Source organism: Dipodomys merriami, unplaced genomic scaffold, assembly GCF_024711535.1.
Source record: "Dipodomys merriami isolate MVZ:Mamm:240054 unplaced genomic scaffold, mDipMer1.0.p SCAF_55, whole genome shotgun sequence".
Taxonomy (NCBI): Eukaryota; Metazoa; Chordata; class Mammalia; order Rodentia; family Heteromyidae; genus Dipodomys; species Dipodomys merriami.
The window spans coordinates 4,696,667-4,717,139 of NW_027206124.1; the positions used below are offsets into that span (position 1 = coordinate 4,696,667).

At 46.0% G+C, this 20,473-nt stretch overlaps 1 protein-coding gene across 1 annotated transcript in view; it reads left to right on the plus strand.

The window, feature by feature from the left end:
* Positions 1-20,473, plus strand: part of Srebf2 (sterol regulatory element binding transcription factor 2) — a 68,923-nt gene that overhangs the window by 26,463 nt on the left and 21,987 nt on the right. Inside the window, exons 2-11 of the mRNA XM_069999662.1 lie at positions 5,906-6,355; positions 7,083-7,264; positions 8,058-8,204; positions 9,774-9,995; positions 11,765-11,879; positions 12,045-12,226; positions 14,785-14,977; positions 15,249-15,430; positions 16,192-16,468; positions 18,654-18,823. Coding sequence (XP_069855763.1) covers positions 5,906-6,355; positions 7,083-7,264; positions 8,058-8,204; positions 9,774-9,995; positions 11,765-11,879; positions 12,045-12,226; positions 14,785-14,977; positions 15,249-15,430; positions 16,192-16,468; positions 18,654-18,823 — 2,120 coding nt within the window. The remainder of the gene's footprint in view (positions 1-5,905; positions 6,356-7,082; positions 7,265-8,057; positions 8,205-9,773; positions 9,996-11,764; positions 11,880-12,044; positions 12,227-14,784; positions 14,978-15,248; positions 15,431-16,191; positions 16,469-18,653; positions 18,824-20,473) is intronic.

Genomic DNA, 20,473 nt, shown 5'->3' on the forward strand with positions numbered 1-20,473 from the left:
AGTTCAAAGCCAGCCCAGGCAGGAAAGTCCGTGAAACTCTTATTTACAATAAACCACCAGAAAACCGGAAATGGCGCTGTAGCTCAAGTGGTAAGAGCTCTAGCCTTGAGCTGAAGAGCTGAGGGACAGTGGTCAGGCCCAGAGTTCAAGCCCCATGAAAGTCTCACTGACTTTCCTCATTGACTTTGAACCTCCATCCTCAGATCTTAGCCTCTTGAGTCACCAGCACCCACTGTCCTGAGACTCTGATCTCTAAAATAAACTACCAAAAAGTTGGAAATGGAGCTGTGATTCAAGTAATAGAGTGCTAGCCTTGAGCGATACAAAGCCCTGGCCCTGAATTCAAGCCCCAGGACAGGCATAGACATTTAGCCCACATACATAGAACAGTTCCATGTGGGATTTTTTTCCGCACTATTAGATGAACAGAAGATATAGAGAAATGTTGGGAGTTGACTGTCACAGCCTTCTAAAATCGCCTGTTCTCCCCACCTAGGACCCAGCCATTTCTCTTCTATGAGAATTTTTTTGTTGTTGTTTGTGGGGGGGATCAGTCATGGGCCTGAGTGCTGTCCCTCAGCTCTTCAGCTCAAGGCAAGTGCTCTACAACTTGAGCCACAGCGCCACTTCTGGTTTTCTGAGTGGTTTATTGGAGATAAGAGTCTCATGGACTTTTCCTGCTGAGTCCAGCTTTGAACCGAGTTCCTCAGATCTCAGCCTCCTGAGTAGCTAGGATTACAGGCGTGAGTCACCAGCTTCTAAGGAGTTGTTAATAATGCTAAAACACAGATGGGCTAGGTGAGGTGGTACACATCTGTAATCCCAACTAATTAAGAGACAGAGATAGGAGAATCAGTTTGAAGGCAATCTATGGAAACGTTCGTTCGCAAGACTGTATCTCAACAACTGTACCAGTGGCTCAGGCCTATAATCCTAGCTACTCTGGAGGCTGAGGAGATCTGAGGCTTGTGAAGCCACCTGAAGCAGGAAAGTCTGTGAGACTCTTATCTCCAATTAGTTATAGAAAAAGCCAGAAGTGGCCCTGTGGCTCTAGGAGCTCAGAGCCTGAGTTCAAGACACACACACACACACACACACACACACACACACACACACACACACACACACACACACACACACACACACACACACACACACACACACACACACACACACACACACACACACACACACACACACACACACACACACACACACACACACACACACACACACACACACACACACCAAAAGCCAAACTTGGTAACCCTTCTGTACAGTACCTTACAGTTTTGAAAAAGAAGAAGAAAAATTAACTTGGTACCAAACTTGATAGCTCACATCCATCCCTTTGGGAGGCAGAGAGATAAGAGTCTCTTAGCTGGTCAGGGTAAAAGCATAATACTCTGTCTGAAAACACAAGGATTGAGACACAACTTACATGATAAGGTCCTAAAAGGAAGAAAGCAATCATCAGTCAATCTATCATCACTAAGTGATTAAATAAATTCTGTACATCAATAATGTATAGTATAGGGGCTGGGAAGGTGGCTCAGTGGTAGAGTGCTTGTCTTGCATACATGAGGCCCTGAGTTCGATTCCTCAGCACCACATAAGCAGTAAAAGCTGGAAGCAGCGCTATGGCTCAAGTGGTAGAATGCTAGCCTTGAGCTGAAGAGCTGAGAGACAGCGCCCAGGCCCAGAGTTCAGGCCCCACGACCAACCAAAAAAAAAGTAGTACAGTACAGTGCTCTGGGATTCTTAAAATGATGTTATATGTTTTATGAGGCAAACAGCAAGATATTTAGCATTCTGGATGAGATCCCATTCAATTATTTTGTAAGTTGATCTATAGTGAATACATTTTTTACAATGTAAAAGAAATTAACACAAATTATGCAAATTATAAGAATAAATCACCATTGCTGAGAGTGTTACCTCATGTCTGTAATCCTGGCACTCAGGAGACTGAGGGAAAACTGTGAGTTCTAAATTAGCCTAAGCTACATTAAAACTCTCCCACCACTTCCCCCACCCCCCAAAAAATGAATAAATGACCTTTGTAAACCAGTTCTTCCCTTGCCTAACTAAACCAGAAATACCTACTAAAGGATTATTGACTAATTGTGCCATGTATTGTTTCCCCATCTGGGAGCTTTGGATGCCTGTTCTTTCAGTTAATCTCACTGGATTTCAGGTTGTCTTACACTCAGAAGATGTTGCAAGGCCACGCTGGGCAATGTAATTTATGTTACCTCCAGGTCACAAGCTTCATTTAATACATGTGAACTGGAGATCTATTGGCTTGAAGCACATGGCTGTATGCAGACACAGATGAAAACCAGTGCCTCTAATTTTGGTTACTTGTTAAAGAGTCTAGAACCCAAATATAGTTTCTTGGGCCCTCATATACCATTTTTTGGGGGGGAGGGAGGGTGGTCGTAGGGCTTGAACTCTGGGCCTGGGCGCTGTCCTTCAGCTCTTCAGCTCAAGACAAGTGCTGTACCACTTGAGCTACTTCTGGCTTTTTTTGTTTATATGGTGCTGAGGAATCGAACCCAGGGCCTCCTGCATGTGAGACAAGCATTCTACCACTGAGCCACCTTCCCAGCCCTCATATACTTTCTTGAGCAACTTATCCTTAAGTTTAAGAAGCAGCTGAAGATAGGAATGTGGTTTTGAAGAGAAGCAAGGTAAGCTTCTCACCTTGGGAAGCCTGATTGTGGTACTCTGCTCTGTGAACTACAGCGGGAACCTGAATTTCATTTCACAGCTCCATAAAACCTTCTCCCAAGCCTCCCTTTTCAGGCTTCATGGCCCTCCATGGAAATAAAAGCCTGTGCAACTGCAGAACACAAATGATTAGAGCAGAAAACAGTGAGAAGACATTTAGCCGCTCCCACATGGTAGAGCTCCAGTTAAAAGAGTGAAGCCATGCCCAGGGCCTGCGTCTTGGTTCTCCCGGACTCCTCTTTGGCTCTGCTTCCAGATGGGGCCCAAGGAGAGCCAGTGCCCTACCAGAGGCTCGAAGAACCTCCTCGTGGAATGCCTCTCCGCCACTCAGCACAGGCCTGATGCTTGGCTGACTGGAGATGGCTCCACTGGAACATTCTATATAAGGGTTGAAAGGTGGTGGTGGTGGTGGTGGTGGTGGTGGTGGTGATGGTGATGATGATGAATTTAAACAGTCACATTTAAATAAGCCTTAGGACCTTTGCGTTCCAGCCCGTACCTTCCCCCATGAAAGTTTCAGGAGCACTTGAAGAGATGAATAGAGTAGGCCCAAGTACATCAGTAGTGGGAGCCCCAGAAGTGCTTCTATAAGGGCCTCACCAGGCACTTTGCATAAATCATCCAGGAATTAGCACAGCAAAGAGGCAGCAAGTGAGGAGATCTAAGCATAGAGACAAGTAACTTACCGAATTCACAGAGCCCGTTATCCTGCCTTTTTCTCCCTCCATTATTGGAGCTTGAACTCAGAACCTTGCCCTTGCTGGGAAGATACATTGCTATCCAGTCACAGTCCAGCCCTGCACTGGACAAGGTATGGCCTTGTTACATGGCCCAGACTAGCCTCAAGCTTATAGTCCTCCTGCATCATCCACTCCAGTGCTGGGATTACAGGAGTACCAACTGGTGCCTGTCCATGAAGTTTCTGCAAGGGAGAACAGGCAGCCAGACTTCAGGGCTGATTTCCCAGAGAGCTGGAATTTTATAGGGCCTCTGGAAGGCTCAATAGTAAATTGTTAGATTTTTCTCAACCATTTTCTTAAAGCTTTCTATAAATCTTATGTTATACTTGAAACATGTGAGCTCTAGATTTGTGTTTGATTTAAATTTAGTGCCAAGTCTGAGAGCATTTCTTAATTGGAATTGGGCCTGTTTGGTGCAGAATGCAGTATCTGGCAATCTGCCCACCTCTCACTCCCACAAACAGGTTGAGTGAGGACAGAGCAGTTGAGGTGTTGGTTAGTAGTTCCACTCCCTGGGAATTCAGTCAGCTGAAACACCGTTTTACCTTGCCCTTGGACTGACTGACGCTTGCAGCCCAGTAATTGAAATGCTAAGCTCTAGTTATCCCGTATGGAGACCACACTGGACCTCCCCAGACTATCTTACTTGCCCCACATTCTACTCTTCATAGAGCAAGCTCCCAGCCTTCCCTGACTCACACAACACATGCTATCAGAGACTCAGAGATTACTAAGGGAGGCTTGGGGAAAAGAGTAGAGATGGAAGGGGTTTGGTGGCAGGAGGGGGGGGGGGGGGGCGTGGTAATAGTGATGCTGATGCTGATGGTAGTAGTAGTAGTGGTTAGTTTGTGTTATAGTTGATTTGGTCCAAATCAGAGCATCCTTTGACCTTAAGAGGTTGGAGACGAGGAACTGTGTAGTTAAAGATTATGCAGTATTAAGATGAGACAAAGGAAAGAAAAGCAGATAGTATAGAAATCAGTGACATAGCTGAGGCTCCAGACTCCTTGTAGGGAGAAAGAAGTCTAAAAGATGATTGTGCTGGTGAGCCAGTGGCTTGTACCTGTAATCGCAGGAGGCTGAGATCTGAGGATCACGATTTGAAGCTACCCTGGGCAGAAAAGTGTTTGAAACTGTTATCTCTAGTTAATCACCGAAAAGCCGGAAGTGGAGCTGTGGCTTGAGCAGGGCACTAGGCAGCAAAAAAGCTCAGGAACAGCATCTGAGCCCTGAGTTCAAGCCCTAGGACTGGCACACATACACACACAATAATAATTTTTTAAAAAGATGAATCGTCAGTCATGCAGTAAGCTAAATTTAAATAAAACCTTGGGTGGATGGAGCAGGAAGAAGCCTTTTAGGCTGGGAATTTAAGGGTCTCAAGCACTTGGAAAATGATCTAGAAGGGAGTCAGAAGGGCCTTGTCAATTGTGGCAAGCAGGATAAAGCCAGGTTGCTATGTCCTGGCCTCCTAGCAGTGCCTGACTAACTGTACGACCTCATCAGGTTTTCCTGACTTCATATATGATCTTCCTGTTCTTTCTGCTCCTAAAGGCCTTTAACTCAGAGGCCTTCAGCTTTCCAATTGCCCCTGAATGTTTTAGTTTTGTTTTTTTGTGATGTTGGGGGTAGGACTCGGGACTCTGAATGTATTAGACAAGTGCTTTACCACTGAGCTTGGTTTTTTGAGATAGGCTCTTGCTGTGTAGCCCAGACTTGTTGCAATCACAATCCTCCTGCCATAGGCTCCCAAGTACTGAAATAACAGATGTGCACTACCAAGCCTAGTGTCCCTGCATTTCTGTGGGTACCAGTGGTACCCAGAATGTGCCTTCATTGGAGAGGAGGCCCAGAGTTTGGCTGGAAAAAGGATTAGCTGGTATGGACCCAAATGGCTCCTGTCTGCCCACAGGAGCGGTGTTGAGATTAGAGGAGGCCTCCTGGGCCAGGGCTGCTTCATTCCGAAGCGTCAGGGCAATGACTGACCACCCTCTGTGTCAGTGTCACCAGCACACTGGGTTTTTGTGCCTTGGTTTCTTTTTTTTTTTTTTTTTTTTTGGGTCCGGTCGAGGGGCCTAAACTCTGGGCCTGGGTACTGTCCCTCAGCTCTTCAGCTCAAGGCTCGCGCTCTACCACTTGAGCCACAGCGCCACTTCTGGCTTTTTCATTTTGCTTATGTGGTGCTGAGGAATCGAACCCAGGGCCTCAGGCATGCAAGGCAAGCGCTCTACCACTGAGCCACCTTCCCAGCCCCGTGGTTTCTTTTTCTTGTTTGTTTATCTTGAGGGGAGGAAGATGGGTGATAAGGGTCAGACCCCAGATATTACTTCTCTACCTCTGAGCTGCATCCCCAGCTCCTGTGCCTCAGTTTCTTTGGTTTGAAGTTCATATTTTGGATGGCAATAAAACAACTCCTTTTCCTTTATCCACAGAGATGCTACAGTTTGTCAGCAATCAAGTGGGAGAGTTCCCTGACTTGTTTTCAGAGCAGCTTTGTAGCTCCTTTCCTGGTGGTGGTGGTGGCGGCGGCGGCGGCAATGGCAGCGGCAGCAGCGGCAACAGCAGCACTGGCAGGAGCAACAATGGTGGAGCTGTGGACCCCTCAATACAACGGTCATTCAGCCAAGTTCCGCTGCCTTCCTTCTCTCCCTCAGTCACCTCCCCTCAGGCTCCAACCCTGCAGGTCAAAGTCCCTTCTACCCCAGTGCCCACCCCACCAAGAGCAACGCCCGTTCTCCAGCCTCGGCCCCAACCCCAGCCCCAGCCTCCAGCTCAGCTGCAGCAGCAAACAGTGATGATCACACCAACATTTAGCACTGCTCCACAAACCAGGATCATCCAGCAGCCTCTGATATACCAGAATGCGGCCACCAGCTTCCAAGGTGAGTCATGAGTCTGCGTGGTAGGTGTAGGGCTGGCCTGGTAACAAAAGATAGAGGCTGGGATAATAATATCAGGCCTGGGCAGCAGCCAGATCTGAGCACCCTCAGTTGAGAGCCATTCATTCGGGAAACAGCTCCCTAGTTCCCCTGCAGAGACAAGTCCAACTTTGCAAATTGGCCCTGCATCTCTGAGAAGCAGGCCCTCAGCATGTGTTAGGGAGTGAGCAACAGAAGTGCTGCTGCTTTCTGGGGTGCCTGCATCCCAAGGGCTGTGGGGAGCCTGAGTGGGATGCAGCTTGATCTGAATTTGAAAGACTCTTAATAGTTCCTCTATGGGCTTTGAGGATTTGTTGGAGGGTAAAGGCACAAAGCTGAGATATGCCCATGGCACACTTTCCATCCAGAAAGGATGGAAGGAAATGAAGCTCCAGAGAATGGTTGATTTCCAGCATCTATTAACTCTATTGCTGGGTGCAGTCATTTGTTGACTAACTTCCCTTACCCCCACCCCAGCACCCAGAGTAATAAAACAATGTGTACTCGTTCCTTCAGACATGGAAGCAGCCCTTATGGGATGTTCTTATTCCCTAAACCAGCTTGCAAATGGCTGTGCACATCCTGGGCAAGCGGGTAGGGGGTTGGCATCGTTATGAGACGCTCCATCCTTGGAACTACAGCAGCAGCATGCATTCCTCACCCATGTCCCCTCTTCTCTTCTCCTCCCAAGTCCTTCAGCCTCAAGTGCAAAGCCTGGTGACATCCTCCCAGGTCCAACCGGTCACCATCCAGCAGCAGGTGCAGACCATACAGGCCCAGCGGGTGCTGACACAAACAGCTAATGGGACGCTGCAGACCCTCGCCCCTGCCACAGTGCAGACAGTTGCTGCGCCCCAGGTGCAGCAGGTCCCGGTAGGTGGCCAGAGAGGATTCAGGGAGGAACTGGTCGGGGTAGTTACCTGGTCTTCTTTGGTGGAAAATACAGTGTGCAGAAAAATGTTTTATGTTTTATATCATAGCATATGGATTATATTTTACTAATTTATGTGGCACAAACAAAACAAGATGGGTTTACCTTTTTTTTTTTTCTTGTCTGTCCACAATCAGCCTTTCTCCCTGGACCATCCACCCACAGTGACGTACCCCTGCTTTAGTCCTGACAACCATTAACTGTCCTTCTTGAAGCCTTAAGATTAAAGGCTCCCTTTTAGCATCTTTTTTGTTGTTGTTTTTGGTCATGGGGCCTGACTCTGGGCTTAGGCACTGTTCCTGAGCTCTTCAGCTCAAGGTGTGCACTCTATCATTTGAGCTATAGCACCACTTCCGGCTTTTTCTGTGTATGTGGTGCTAAGGAATCGAACCCAGGGCCTCATGCCTGCAAAGTAAGCACTCTGCCACTGAGCCACCTTCCCAGCCCTCCCTTTAGCATCTTTTCTGCTTTCCTCAACTCAGTATTTGGATTGTAGCAAATAGCTAGCTTTTGAAGAGACTTTTATGAGATTTTTCTGGCAACTTTTTTATTCTCAGTTTCATGAAAATTCCATTTGCTTATTCTTTCTTGGAGGGTCTCTGTGGTAAGAAACAAATACAAAATAAGAAAAACATTGCTTAACTTTTCATATTGAAGTATAAATATTACACCCCTCTCCCCAAAAAAAAGAAAAAAGAAAAATAATTCTGCTTCTTTTTATTCCTTTCTCTACAGGTCCTGGTCCAGCCTCAGATCATCAAGACAGATTCCCTTGTTTTGACCACACTGAAGACAGATGGTAGCCCTGTGATGGCAACCGTCCAGAACCCAGCCCTCACTGCCCTTACCACCCCCATCCAGACAGCCGCCCTTCAAGTACCAGTAAGAGCGCTTCCTTCCCCTCCTCTCCTCCTTCCACTTCTACCTGCTGAGAAAGAGTTGGGAAATTGTGAATTCCACCCCACTTTTAGCTTTTTTTTTCCCCTTGAAGGAGTACTGCTATGGTTTGTTAGATAGGAGTCTTGTGATCTGTATGAGATGGGAAAACATACCAGAGGAGTACTGTTCCTGGGCAACAGCTCCATACGGGACCATCACCTCTTTGCTGATGGAGATTTGGCTTGTAAAGGATGTTAGACAGGGAGGAGTGTCAAGGTAAAGATGAGGAAGTCACCAACACTCCAGTCATAGAGTTTCAGCCATTTTCAGCATTTCTGATGGAGAAAAAAGTAACTAAATACAGAAGCACTAGCTTTATTCATACAAGAACTGGGAGCAACCCAAATGTCCATCCACATAAGAATAAGTAACTTACACTCCTGAAAATGCCAGCTGGGCACTGGTGGCTTATCCTTGTAATCCTAACTACTCAAGAGGCTGAGATCTGAGGATCACAGTTAGAAGTCAGCTCTGGCAGGAAAGTCCACGAGACTAATCTTCAGTTAGCCAGCAAGAAGTCAGAATTGGAAGTGTGGCTCAAATGGTAGAAGTGTGTGGGTGCTAGCCATAAGAGAAAAAGCCAAGTGAGAACATTAAATAAGGAAAGTTAAATAATTGAAGGTACCCCACAATAAGAAATAATGCATAAAACAACAACCCCCAAAATGATATGGAGCAAAGAAGCCCTTCACGGAAGAGTTCATACCAGTGATTCGTTAATATGAAGATCAAGAAGAGACTGTGTTGAAAGCAAGAACTTTCCTAATGTGGAAGGCTATAGCTTGGCCCTGTGGTTTTTACATGTTTATTCATATGTAAAACCTTATCAAGGCCTATAGTTAGAAAATGTGTAGCTTTTATCATCTGTGACTTATTTCTTACTGACTAATGATATTGAACAACCCTTTATTTGTTTATTGGCCATTTGAATATTAAAGCCATTTATTGAAGAAAATAATTAAACATAGAAACAAAGAAGGAAAAGAGAAATGAGGAAAAGAAGGGGGAGCCTCTGGTTGGTGTAGTCATTTGATAAAACGGCTCTGACTGAGAGTGTTAGTTTTGCCCTTGAGCTTTCTGAGGCTGACTTGTAGAAAGAAATGCAATAGCTTACTTGTCATTTGTAAGAGAGAAAAAAAAAAATATGTCCCAGGCCAAGAGAAATTTTTCTCCATTGCCAACTAAGTATGGTTCACTCAGCATGGTTCAGAGACAATTTGACAGCAAAATAAAAATAACTTGTTTCTGGTATCTATTAGATCAAAAGTTAAGAGCTATTTAGGCAAACTAATCCTTTGGTGGTGTAATGTATTGACAGTGATTGTAAAAAGAGATAATAGCTGAAGTGAGTCCTGAGATTTTTTAGGCCTGACTTCACTAGCCCAAGAAGGGTCTTAGACTGCACAAAGCATTGTCAGCTGAGGCCCTGAGGTCAGGAGCAAGCCAGTTTGTGCTGCGAGAGTGCTTTGCTTTATGAAGACTAACAAAGGAATAATTCTCCCCTTGTGTTAGACGTTGGTGGGCAGCAATGGGACCATTCTGACCACGATGCCTGTGATGATGGGGCAAGAGAAAGTGCCCATTAAACAGGTGCCTGGGGGAGTCAAGCAGCTAGAGCCGCCGAAAGAAGGAGAAAGGCGGACCACACACAATATCATTGAGAAGCGGTACCGCTCCTCCATCAACGACAAGATCATTGAGTTGAAGGATCTGGTCATGGGAACAGATGCTAAGGTGAGTGCCAAGCATGCCCTGCTCTTCTGCCTACTGTTCCAGGATGTGTTTGTTTGTTTGTATTCCAGTACTGGGGCTTTGAACTCAGGGCCTTGAACCCTCATTCTGCTTTTTCATTCATGGCTGGCACTGTACCACTTGGGCCACATCTCCAGTTCTGGCTTTTTGCTGCGTAGTTAGAGATAAGATTCTGATGGATTTGTCTGTCCAGACTAACTGGATTCCTCATATCTCAACCTACTGAGTAGCTAGGATTATAGGTGTGAGCCCCTGGCATCTGGCAAAGAGGTGCTCATTGAAGTATCTTGATATTTGTCAGGATTACAAAATATTAACTAATGTAAGGGGACAATGTGGAGAGTTGGTAAACCAGTGACCTACCGGGACCTTTGACTCCTTTGAGCTCTACTGAGAGATACCTGTCCCTTAGCCAGTGGGCACGTACAGGACTGTGTGTACTTGGAGGCAGCTGAGGTTATTGCTAATATATTTTTAGCTGCATTCACAGGTGGGTAGCAGTATTTTTACCTTTTATGGAAGAGGAGAAAGAAAGTAGAGGTTGGATCTTTGACCAAGAGTAAACAGGAAGTTGAGTTTTCTTGTGTTTTGGTGAATACATCTAGCAAATGGGAATGGTTTTTGTTTTGTTTTACCTATTATCTGTTTCATGTCAACTCTATTTTGAAAGAAAGTTTCATTTTCCCAGTAACCCACAAATCTATAAAGTATATATTTTAAGCAAAAAATATATACCATTACTTACATAACTTTCTAATAATACTCTGGGTTGGTGGGTTGGTTGTTTTACAGTGCTAGGGGTGTAACTGAGGATTTCTTCCAGGATAAGTAGGTGCTCTACCACTAAGCCACAGCTCTATCCCAATGCTCTGATTTTTGTTTCTCTGTCAATCATTGTTTTCCTTAAATATTGTTTTGTGTTTGCTGAGTGTTGGTGACTCTCAATTGTAATCCTAGCTACTCAGGAGGCTACTCCAAGCTAGGAAAGTCCATGAAACTCTTATTTCCAATAAACCACTCAGAAAGAGCAAAAAGTGTCACTGTGGCTCATGGTAGAGTACTAGCCTTGAGCAAAAGAAGCTCAGGACAGCACCTAGGCCCTGAGTTCAAAGCCCAGGATCAGCACCAAAAAAATTAAGGGCTGACAAAAATAATAATAATTTAAAAAAAGAAAAAATATATATCGTTTTCTGCTAATATTATTATAAGCAATAGCAATAGTAGCTGATATTTATTGTGTTGGTTATGTGCCAAGCTCAAAGCTAAACTTCACACATATTCTCATTTAGTCCTCACTGCCAACCTGTTATTTAGGTGTTTTTGTTATTCTCATATTAAAGAAAAGGAAAGAACTTAAGTGATAAAGAATTACGTAGTCCAGCCGGGCGCTGGTGGCTCACGCCTGTCATCCTAGCTACTCAGGAGGCTGAGATCTGAGGATCGGGGTTCAAAGCCAGCCCTGGCAGGAGAGACCGTGAGACTCCTATCTCCAATAAACCACCAGAAAACCGGAAGTGGCGCTGTAGCTCAAGTGGTAGAGCGCTCGCCTTGAGCTGAAGAGCTGAGGGACAGCGCCCAGGCCCAGAGTTCAAGCCCCACAACCGACCGAAAAAAAAAAAAAAAAAAAAAAAAGAATTACGTAGTCCAGATAGTCAGCATTTAAACCTTAAGTCATGCTCCCCATCCACAAGATCAGGGGCTCCATTCAGCCTGAACAGGTTTTATAGTATTTCACTCATCTTCTTTCTCAGATGCACAAGTCTGGTGTTCTGAGGAAGGCCATTGATTACATCAAATACTTGCAGCAGGTCAATCACAAACTTCGTCAGGAGAATATGGTGCTGAAACTGGCAAATCAGAAAAATAGTAAGTATACTTGTTGGGAAATGGCTGTCAGACCTTCCAGGTGTGTGAGAAGCCTCAGACGGGCACTAGTGAGGGCCCACAGATGTGTTCAAGGTCCAGCACTGGGCCAGTCCAGGAGGTTTTTTGTTTTTTTTGTTTTTTGTTTTTTTTTTTTTTTTTTTTCAGAATTCTTGAAGGGTATTGACCTAGGCAGTCTGGTGGACAGCGATGTGGACCTAAAGATTGATGACTTTAATCAGAATGTCCTGCTGATGTCTCCCCCGGCCTCCGACTCTGGGTCCCAGGCTGGCTTCTCTCCCTACTCCATAGATTCTGAGCCAGGAAGTCCTCTGTTAGACGATGCAAAGGTAAGGCTTTTGAAATTCCCTATTCTTTGAAATTTCTCCACTTCCCTTAAGAAAATAGTGGGAGACCACAGAGAAGTGTCCAAGCCAGGGTTCGAGAGGAATGGGAATTCTGTGAAATTATCTAGGTCCTAAAGGATAAAGAAAGAGGAAACTGGGGTTGGGAAGGTGACTCAGTGATGTAGAGTGCTTGCGAAGCACTCTGGGTTCAATTCCTCAGCACCACATAAGCAGAAAAAGCTGGAAGTGGCACTGTGGCTCAAGTGGTAGAGTGCCAGCCTTGAGCTGAAGAGCTGAGGGACAATGCCCAGGCCCAGAGTTCAGGCCCCACAACCAACAAAAAAGAAAGGGGAAACTAACCTTGTATGGTAACCTACACCTGTATTCCCAGCACTCAAGACGCTGAGGCAGGAGAATTACAAGTTTGAGGCTGCCTGGACTTGTAGAAAGAAAAGGAAAGTGTGGGGAGGGGGAAAGGAAGGCTAGGGGGCAGGAAGGAAGGAAGGGAGGGAGAGATAGAGAAATAGAGAAAGAGAAAAAATATGGAGAAGGAAAATGATAGAAGAGTTGAGATTGATTGAGGTAAATGTTTGCATGCATGACATGTCAAAATGAAATTACCAGCTGGGCACTGGTGGCTCATGCCTGTAATCCTAGCTACTCAGGAGGCTGAGAGCTGAGGATTAAGTTTCAAAGCCAGTCTGGGCAGGAAAGTCCCAAAATGGAGGTGTGACTCAAGGGGTAGAGCACCAACCTTAAACAACAAAGCTAAGGCACAACACCCAAGCCCTGAGTTCAAGCTCCAGTCCTGTTGCATGTGTGTGTTAGTGTGCATGCATGCACGCGCACACACACAAATCTATACAAACAATTGTACAAATAATTGCTGCAGATAAATAAACACACACACAAAGGAGAAAACTGACTGGAGGGTGAGATGACTGACAGAACTCACTGTTCTCAGGTCTAACTGGTCCTTGCTAAAAGTCTTGAGGGCCCATCAGAGAAGAATGAGTGCCAGCTATAGAATGAGGACAGAAGGGCTTTGGGAGTTGCTGGAGACGCCTCATTACCTCCTTTGTCTGAAATGGGCTTGGCGGGACCGCTTTGTGAGGCTGATCAGTTGGTTTAGGATGAGGCTACCTTGGGTCCTCTTTCTGGAAATGACTAAATTTGAAATCTTCACAGATAACATTCCAACCAAGGGCTTTAAATTGTTTAAAAAGAAGGGGGAAAAAAAAAAACTTTCGGCAGTTGAGGCTAAATGGAATTAGTTAAAAGAGGCTTTGAGCTTAATGTGTCCCTGGCGACTTTGGAGACCATTGGGTCCTATATTGTGTTTTCACATTCCAGTTTCCAACTCCAAAGCATAGTTTCATCCTAGTGTTTTTTTGTTTGTTTGTTTGTTTTGTCAGTCCTGGGGCCTGGGCGCTGTCCCTCAGCTCTTCAGCTCAAGGCTAGCACTCTACCACTTGAGCCACAGCTCCACTTCCGGCTTTTTCTGCTTATGTGGTGCTGAGGAATCGAACCCAGGGCCTCATGCATGCAAGGCAAGCACTCTATCACCAGGCCACCTTCCCAGCCCCTAGTGTTTGTTTTTGGCCAAGCTATTTATTATATCATTTACTTGCTTTTACTAAAGAGGTTCTATTTTTGAAATGTTTTATAAATGTGATTCTGTTTGGTAACAGCAGGCCATATGACATATAATTTTAATTAGCTAGGCTTCTGAGTCATCCAAAGAAATTTTCAGTTAGTTATAAAATATTAGGAATGACATTGTTCACATCAAGGCTCAGGGACAGTCTGGGTCTAGTCTTCCTTCCTTATGGCTGCCAGGCCATGGGCTGCCAGGCCTTTGCCTCTCCTCTCTGTAAAGTGGGAGAAGAAAAAGCAGTGTTCAGGTGTTAGAGGCATGGTGAGACATGGTAGAGAGCTAGCCAATGAGCTTTTTAAAACAACAGCTACTGAGTTCCAGTGAATGTTCAGGTCTTAAAAGAAGCAAACTCAATTAGGTAATCCATGCTAAAACATTGTCTTTTGTCATCCTTACTGAGGTATATTTAAAAGCAATAAAATATGCCTATTTTAACTATGCAGTGCCAGGAGTTTTAACATGTGGGTGCACCTATGTAACTGTTACTATAATCAAGATGTGGCGCATTTCCATCATCCCTAAGAACTCTTTCAACACCTCTGCAGATATTCACACACCTCTCTCCAACCTCGAGCACCTACTAATGTGAAGGCTTCCAATCACTTAGCTTCCTTTCACCTCATCTAGAATTATAAAGAAACCAAATCCTGCCTTGTGTTCTCTTTTATTATAGGGAGATGCACCTTAAAAGAAAGTTTCTCTGCCTTTGGTCTTTGGAACATGTGCTTTGCTCTGTCGGGGATAGGAATAATGCTTACCAGTGTTTTAGCAACAGATTGTAAATTGTGGACTTGTTAGTTTGTTCCTGGCTTTCTTCCTATGTGACTTAAGTCTTGAACTTAAGCCTTCTAGTCTGTAGAAACCCATGAAGTAATCATCCTAACCCTGAGGCTCTGTTTCGAAGGTCAAAGATGAACCGGACTCTCCTCCAGTAGCGCTGGGCATGGTGGATCGCTCTCGAATTCTGCTGTGTGTCCTCACATTCCTGGGTCTCTCTTTTAACCCACTGACTTCCCTGCTGCAATGGGGAGGGGCCCACGAGGCTGACCAGCACCCATACTCAGGCTCTGGCCGCAGCGTGCTCTCACTTAAATCGGGTAGGTTGAGGAGGGAATGGTAGGATGTTGTGGTAGGGGCAGGCTGCCATGTGCAAACCACATGGCTGTTCACTTAGTTCCAGAGTGGCTCCTGCCTGCTTGCTTCTGACAGAGGCAACAAGGCAAACCCAAATCAGGAAGAGCAAAACAAGTCAGGATTCCATTATTGTTTCAAATAGCCTGGGCAAGGGGAGTGGGAAAGAAGAGAGTGGAGCCAGTTAAAGGAAGGATGCTGTGATTTTCCCCTGAATTGTGAGCTGCCCCTCTTCAGGTTCTGTGGGCTGGTTTGACTGGGTGATGCCAACTCTCCTGCTGTGGCTGGTAAATGGTGTGATCGTCCTAAGTGTCTTTGTGAAGCTGCTGGTCCACGGGGAACCTGTGATCCGGCCACACTCCCGCTCCTCTGTTACCTTTTGGAGGCACCGGAAGCAGGCAGACCTGGATCTTGCCAGGGTAAGTTCTGTCTCTGCCATTTTTCATCACTGAGTTTGGCCAAGAACTCAGCAGCCAGTGTTGAGGCCCAGAGTGGATGAAGTCCTGTGTCAGGCGCTTTGGTCACAGAGAGGAGAAAGTGACCCTCTGTCTGAACAGCCACAGGACAGTGGAAAGAGCACCTATTGCTAGATCGTGCATGGACATGAGATCTTTCTTCTGGGTTATGACAGTTTCTGCCGTGGAAATTTGATGCAGAGAGAGATGGGTTTTGACTGAGGGGGTGGAGGATAGGAATGAGACTCTACAAATCAGACAGGATAGGAAGGCACAGAGAAGGGCCTTCCAGGTGGCAGGGTCATACGTGGGGTGTTTGGGGACTAGAAAGTTTGGTGGGTATATGTTGGGTGTAAGATACGTTGGAGAGGGATGAGAGTAAAGACTAGTAATGTAGCTAGGCCTAAATTGGAGCAAGGGTGACTCCTATCTGACTTAGGGCTTTCTTTCCAATTCTCTAGAAAACCAGGCAAGGTTTTGAGCTGGAAAATTAGCTGAAAGCTTTCATGTGAAATCAACAAGGGGAATTTATGGGAAGGATTCTTTGGCAACTCACAGCCCTGAAAGAAGAGTTAAACATGCTCAAGGTGTTAGAGGAGTCATGGGAATCAGAACATTCCTGAGTGGCAGTAAACTGAGCCTACTCTCCCCTCTCCAGAGTCTGTCAGAACAAAAATGCTACAGCAAGGCCAGTGACCATTGTATACTCTGTCTGCTTTTTTTAGGGAGATTTTGCAGCTGCTGCTGCCAACCTGCAAACCTGCCTATCTGTTTTGGGCCGGGCACTGCCCACCTCTCGCCTGGACCTGGCCTGCAGCCTCTCCTGGAATGTGATCCGCTACAGCCTGCAGAAGCTGCGGCTGGTGCGCTGGCTGCTCAAGAAGGTCTTCCAGCGCTGGAGGGCCACACAAGCCAATGCAGCGGGCTTTGAAGACGAAGCTAAGAGCAGCGCTCGGGATGCAGCCCTGGCCTATCACAGGCTGCACCAGCTGCACATCACAGGTGAGTGGCAGCTGCAGCTACCTGACCCCTGAAAGGTACCCAGGCCATCTCCTCCTTATTTTGATTTGCCATTTGGTTTGCCAGGACTTCACCATGGTTGAAGCCCCTTTTACACTATTTTAAACCAGCCTTCCACCTGTGTTCATAGCAGTACAGTTCACCATTTCTTCTAAGATGCACTTTTTTTTTTTAATAGTAATGTCTCTATATGTCCTGTGCAAAGGGACAGGTGGTGGATTATTCAGCAAGGATAGTTAACTTAATAGTAAAACTTAAAATGATGACAGCAGGGCTGGGAAGGTGGCTCAGTGGTAGAGCGCTTGCCTTGCATGCCTGAGGCCCTGGGTTCGATTCCTCAGCACCACATAAGCAAAAAGAAAAAAGCCGGAAGTGGCACTATGGCCCAAGTGGTAGAGCACTAGCCTTGAGCTGAAGAGCTGAGGGACAGCGCCCTGGCTCTGAGTTCAGACCCCACGACCGGACCCAAAAAAAAAAAAAAAAAAAAATGACAGCATAGATTTGGTGAAATACAAACCTTTATTTCATTCAGTAATCTTCTGCTATAATAGAAAGGCAGACAGGTCATTGGATGGATGACAGTTCACTGTATGTGTTAGATTCAGCAGAAGGGGCACATTTTCTCTGAGAGAGGGGGGATATCCATTGGGGCGGGATTCAAGAAAGGCTTTTCTGGAAAGGGGAAGGTCAAGCCCTGGCTTCCTGCAGAAGGATACACAGAGGCAGCAGCTCCACAGATGTGCAGATATCCTCCAAAGGAGAAACCCCGCCTTCGCACATCTTCATAGCCATAGCGTGAGCCTAGCAAGGTGAAGCTAATGGAGCTGGGACCCCAAAAGCAGGACAGTGCACACACTGGGAAAGATCTAATAGAAAAGACAGAAGGATGGGTGCCAGGGCTCTCGTAGTATGCCCATACGATCCCGTGAAAGGTATGAGGAAATAATAACTCAATCAGACTGGTACCTCTGCATTTGAAGAGGTTTCCTCTGGTGGCAGACAGAGACTGGGAAAAAGAGCAGTGAGGCTACAGTCAGGGAGCAAATAGGAGCTGATGTAGCCAGAAGACGAGAAATGCCTCCAAGCCAGATAGGGAGAAAAAAGAGTGAGTAGAATCGAATTGACAGGGCTTGGAGATGTGATAGGTAAAGAAAAAAAAGCTGACTAAGATGATTCTCTGGCTTGGCTTGGGAGTCTTGTTGGCAGTGGTACCACTGGCATGGGTGAAGGAAATAAGAGGAGTTTTCCCAAGAAAGGCTGATAAACTGTTTTGGACACTTGACTGTAGGACGTGGAGGGGAAATAGTCATTAGGTAACTGGACTTGTGAGAGACTGTCAAGTAGTCTGCAGCTTCCATACTGCATTCCTCCTTCCTCCTCTACTTCTTCCTGCTGCCAAAAGAAAGCCTGGAGCCTTATGGGAGAAGCATATGCACCAGGCCAGTACAGAATGAATTACGAATGATGAGAGCTCCTCATGCTGATATGGAGAAACAGCCCAGGGGAAGAACCCTCTGCTGAGGACCTCAGCACAGGCCCGGTTGGTCAATCCTGAAACAAAGAGCCTGCTTGCCCTTGTAGTGAGCAAGCAACAGTATGAAAGCCTTAGGACAGTTAAGCTGCACCCTTGGTCTATGCAGGGGCACTTGGTCCCCTGACCTCAGTATTGCCCCCAAAATGGACTACTGTGTAGCTTTCTTTAGGGAGAACATTGAAAGTTTTTCCTGGCCCTCTACCTATAACCCAACACATGTCAAGGTTCGTTGCTCAGTCTTGTTATTTTCCTGTCTATGGGATGTTTAATTCTATATGGATCAAACATATAAATTCAGCTCCATTTGGGGCTTACGGGTTTTGAGTATGTTTTCCATTACCTCCCCGAAGTGCTTGGCCATGCTGCTGACACTTTTGAGTCCTGTACAAGGATCAGCAGTCCTGACCACTCCCATTCTACAGAGCCTTGTGGCATGCCCTGGCCGTGCTGTGAGGGACTGCAGACAGGACCGCATATCTTGTATGATACAGAACCTGGGATCAAATCTGAGACTGTCTTCTCACAGCAGTCACCTTCTTTCTGTGCTGCGTACACTGTAGCAGATTACCAGGAAAGCAGGGAAGTGTCTGGTTTGGAGATCTATCCACATTAGTGTCTTTCTGTCTGCCCTAGGGAAGCTTCCAGCGGGATCTGCCTGTTCAGATGTGCACATGGCTTTGTGCGCTGTAAACCTGGCTGAGTGTGCTGAAGAGAAAATCCCACCAAGCACTCTGGTTGAGATCCACCTGACAGCCGCCATGGGGCTCAAGACCTGGTGTGGAGGCAAGCTGGGCTTCCTGGCTGTGAGTACCTACCTGTCCATTACTTCCACACCCCTGTTGAGCGCCTTCCGTAGCCAGGAGCTAAAAATCAGTGTGGGCCCCATCCTCAGGTGCCCCACCATTCCACGAATTCTTACAGCAGTGAATAAAACCGATCAAGATCCTCTCTTGGCTCTAAATCTTTACAAGGACATTTTGTTGCCCTAAAGTAAGAAGATTGGTTCAGAGGTGTGATGAGACTGCTCATAGGGGTTGATATTCAATTATTCTTTCTTGGAGTTTGTGATAATATATCCTTTTTTATTTTTTTAATTTACTCAGAAGTATTTATTGGGCACCTTGTATATAACACAGCATTGTAGATCTAGAAGTAAAACCAGTGCTAGCCAGGTGCCAGGAGCTCACTCACTCCTAGCCAATCAAGAGTCTGAGATCTAAGGATCACAGTTTGAAGCCAGCCCAAGCAGGAAAGACCATGAGACTCTTTTCTCCAACTCACTACCAAAAAGCTAGAAGTGTATGTGTAGCTTAAGTAGTACAGTGCTAGCCTTGAGCAAAAATAGCTCAGGTACAGTGCCTAGGCCCTGAGTTCAAGCCCCAGGACTGGGGAGGGAAAAAGGGAATGAAGGAAGGAAACCAGTGCTTATCTGCAAAGAGCTCAGGTCAGACCTGCATTGGGACATGAGATTAAGAAGTGCTTCCTGGACCTAGCTACTCAGGAGGCTGAGATCTGAGGATTGCGGTTCAAAGCCAACCCAGGCAGGAAAGTCTGTGAGACTCTTATCTCCAATAAACCACTAGAAAACCGGAAGTGGCACTGTGGCTCAAGTGGTAGAGTGTTCGCCTTGAGCTGAAGAGCTGAGGGACAGTGCCCAAGCCCAGAGTTAAAGCCCCACAACTGACCAAAAAAAAAAAAAAAAAAGAAGTGCTTCCTGGACTGGGAAAGTGGCTCAGTGGTAGAGTGCTTGCCTTGCATACATGAGGCCCTGGATTTGATTCCTTAGCACCATATAAGCAGAAAAAAATCAGGAAGTGGCACTGTGGCTCAAGTGGTAGAGCACTAGTCTTGAGCTGAAGAGCTGAGGGCAGCGCCCACGACCAGAGCTCAGCCACATGACCAAAAAAAAAAAAAAAAGTGCTTCCTTTGCATCAGTCCAGGCACTAGCCTGGGGCACTAAGACTAATTCTTGGTTATCTAGTTACCATCTTGTTCACAGTATCTGCTGACTGTTTACTTTCTCTTACTCTAACCAAAACAGACACTTTTTACCCAGTGTCCCACTTTGCATAGACTGCTGAACACATTAGGTATGTTCAAAGTGGAATTATCACGTCTCCTTCTATTTCCATTTCTCATTTATGGGAGCGATAAGCGGAGAACAAAGAGGAGTGTGCAGAATGCTAACATTTGCAAAGTGAATTGGGATGGTCTAGATGACAAAAGGCTCAAGGAAATAGTGTTTTTTCTGTGGCCATAGATAAGACATCTATGCTTTGATTCTGTTAGCCTACTTAGTAAATACCTATTGTGGTCCAGGCACTTCCAGAGTGGGTAGTACAGGGAAGCATACAGTCTGGTAGAAATCCAGACAGGAGCCTGGGCTTTCAAAGTACGTTTATAGAGAAAAAAATGTACAGGGGCTGGGAAGGTGGCTCAGTGGTAGAGCGCTC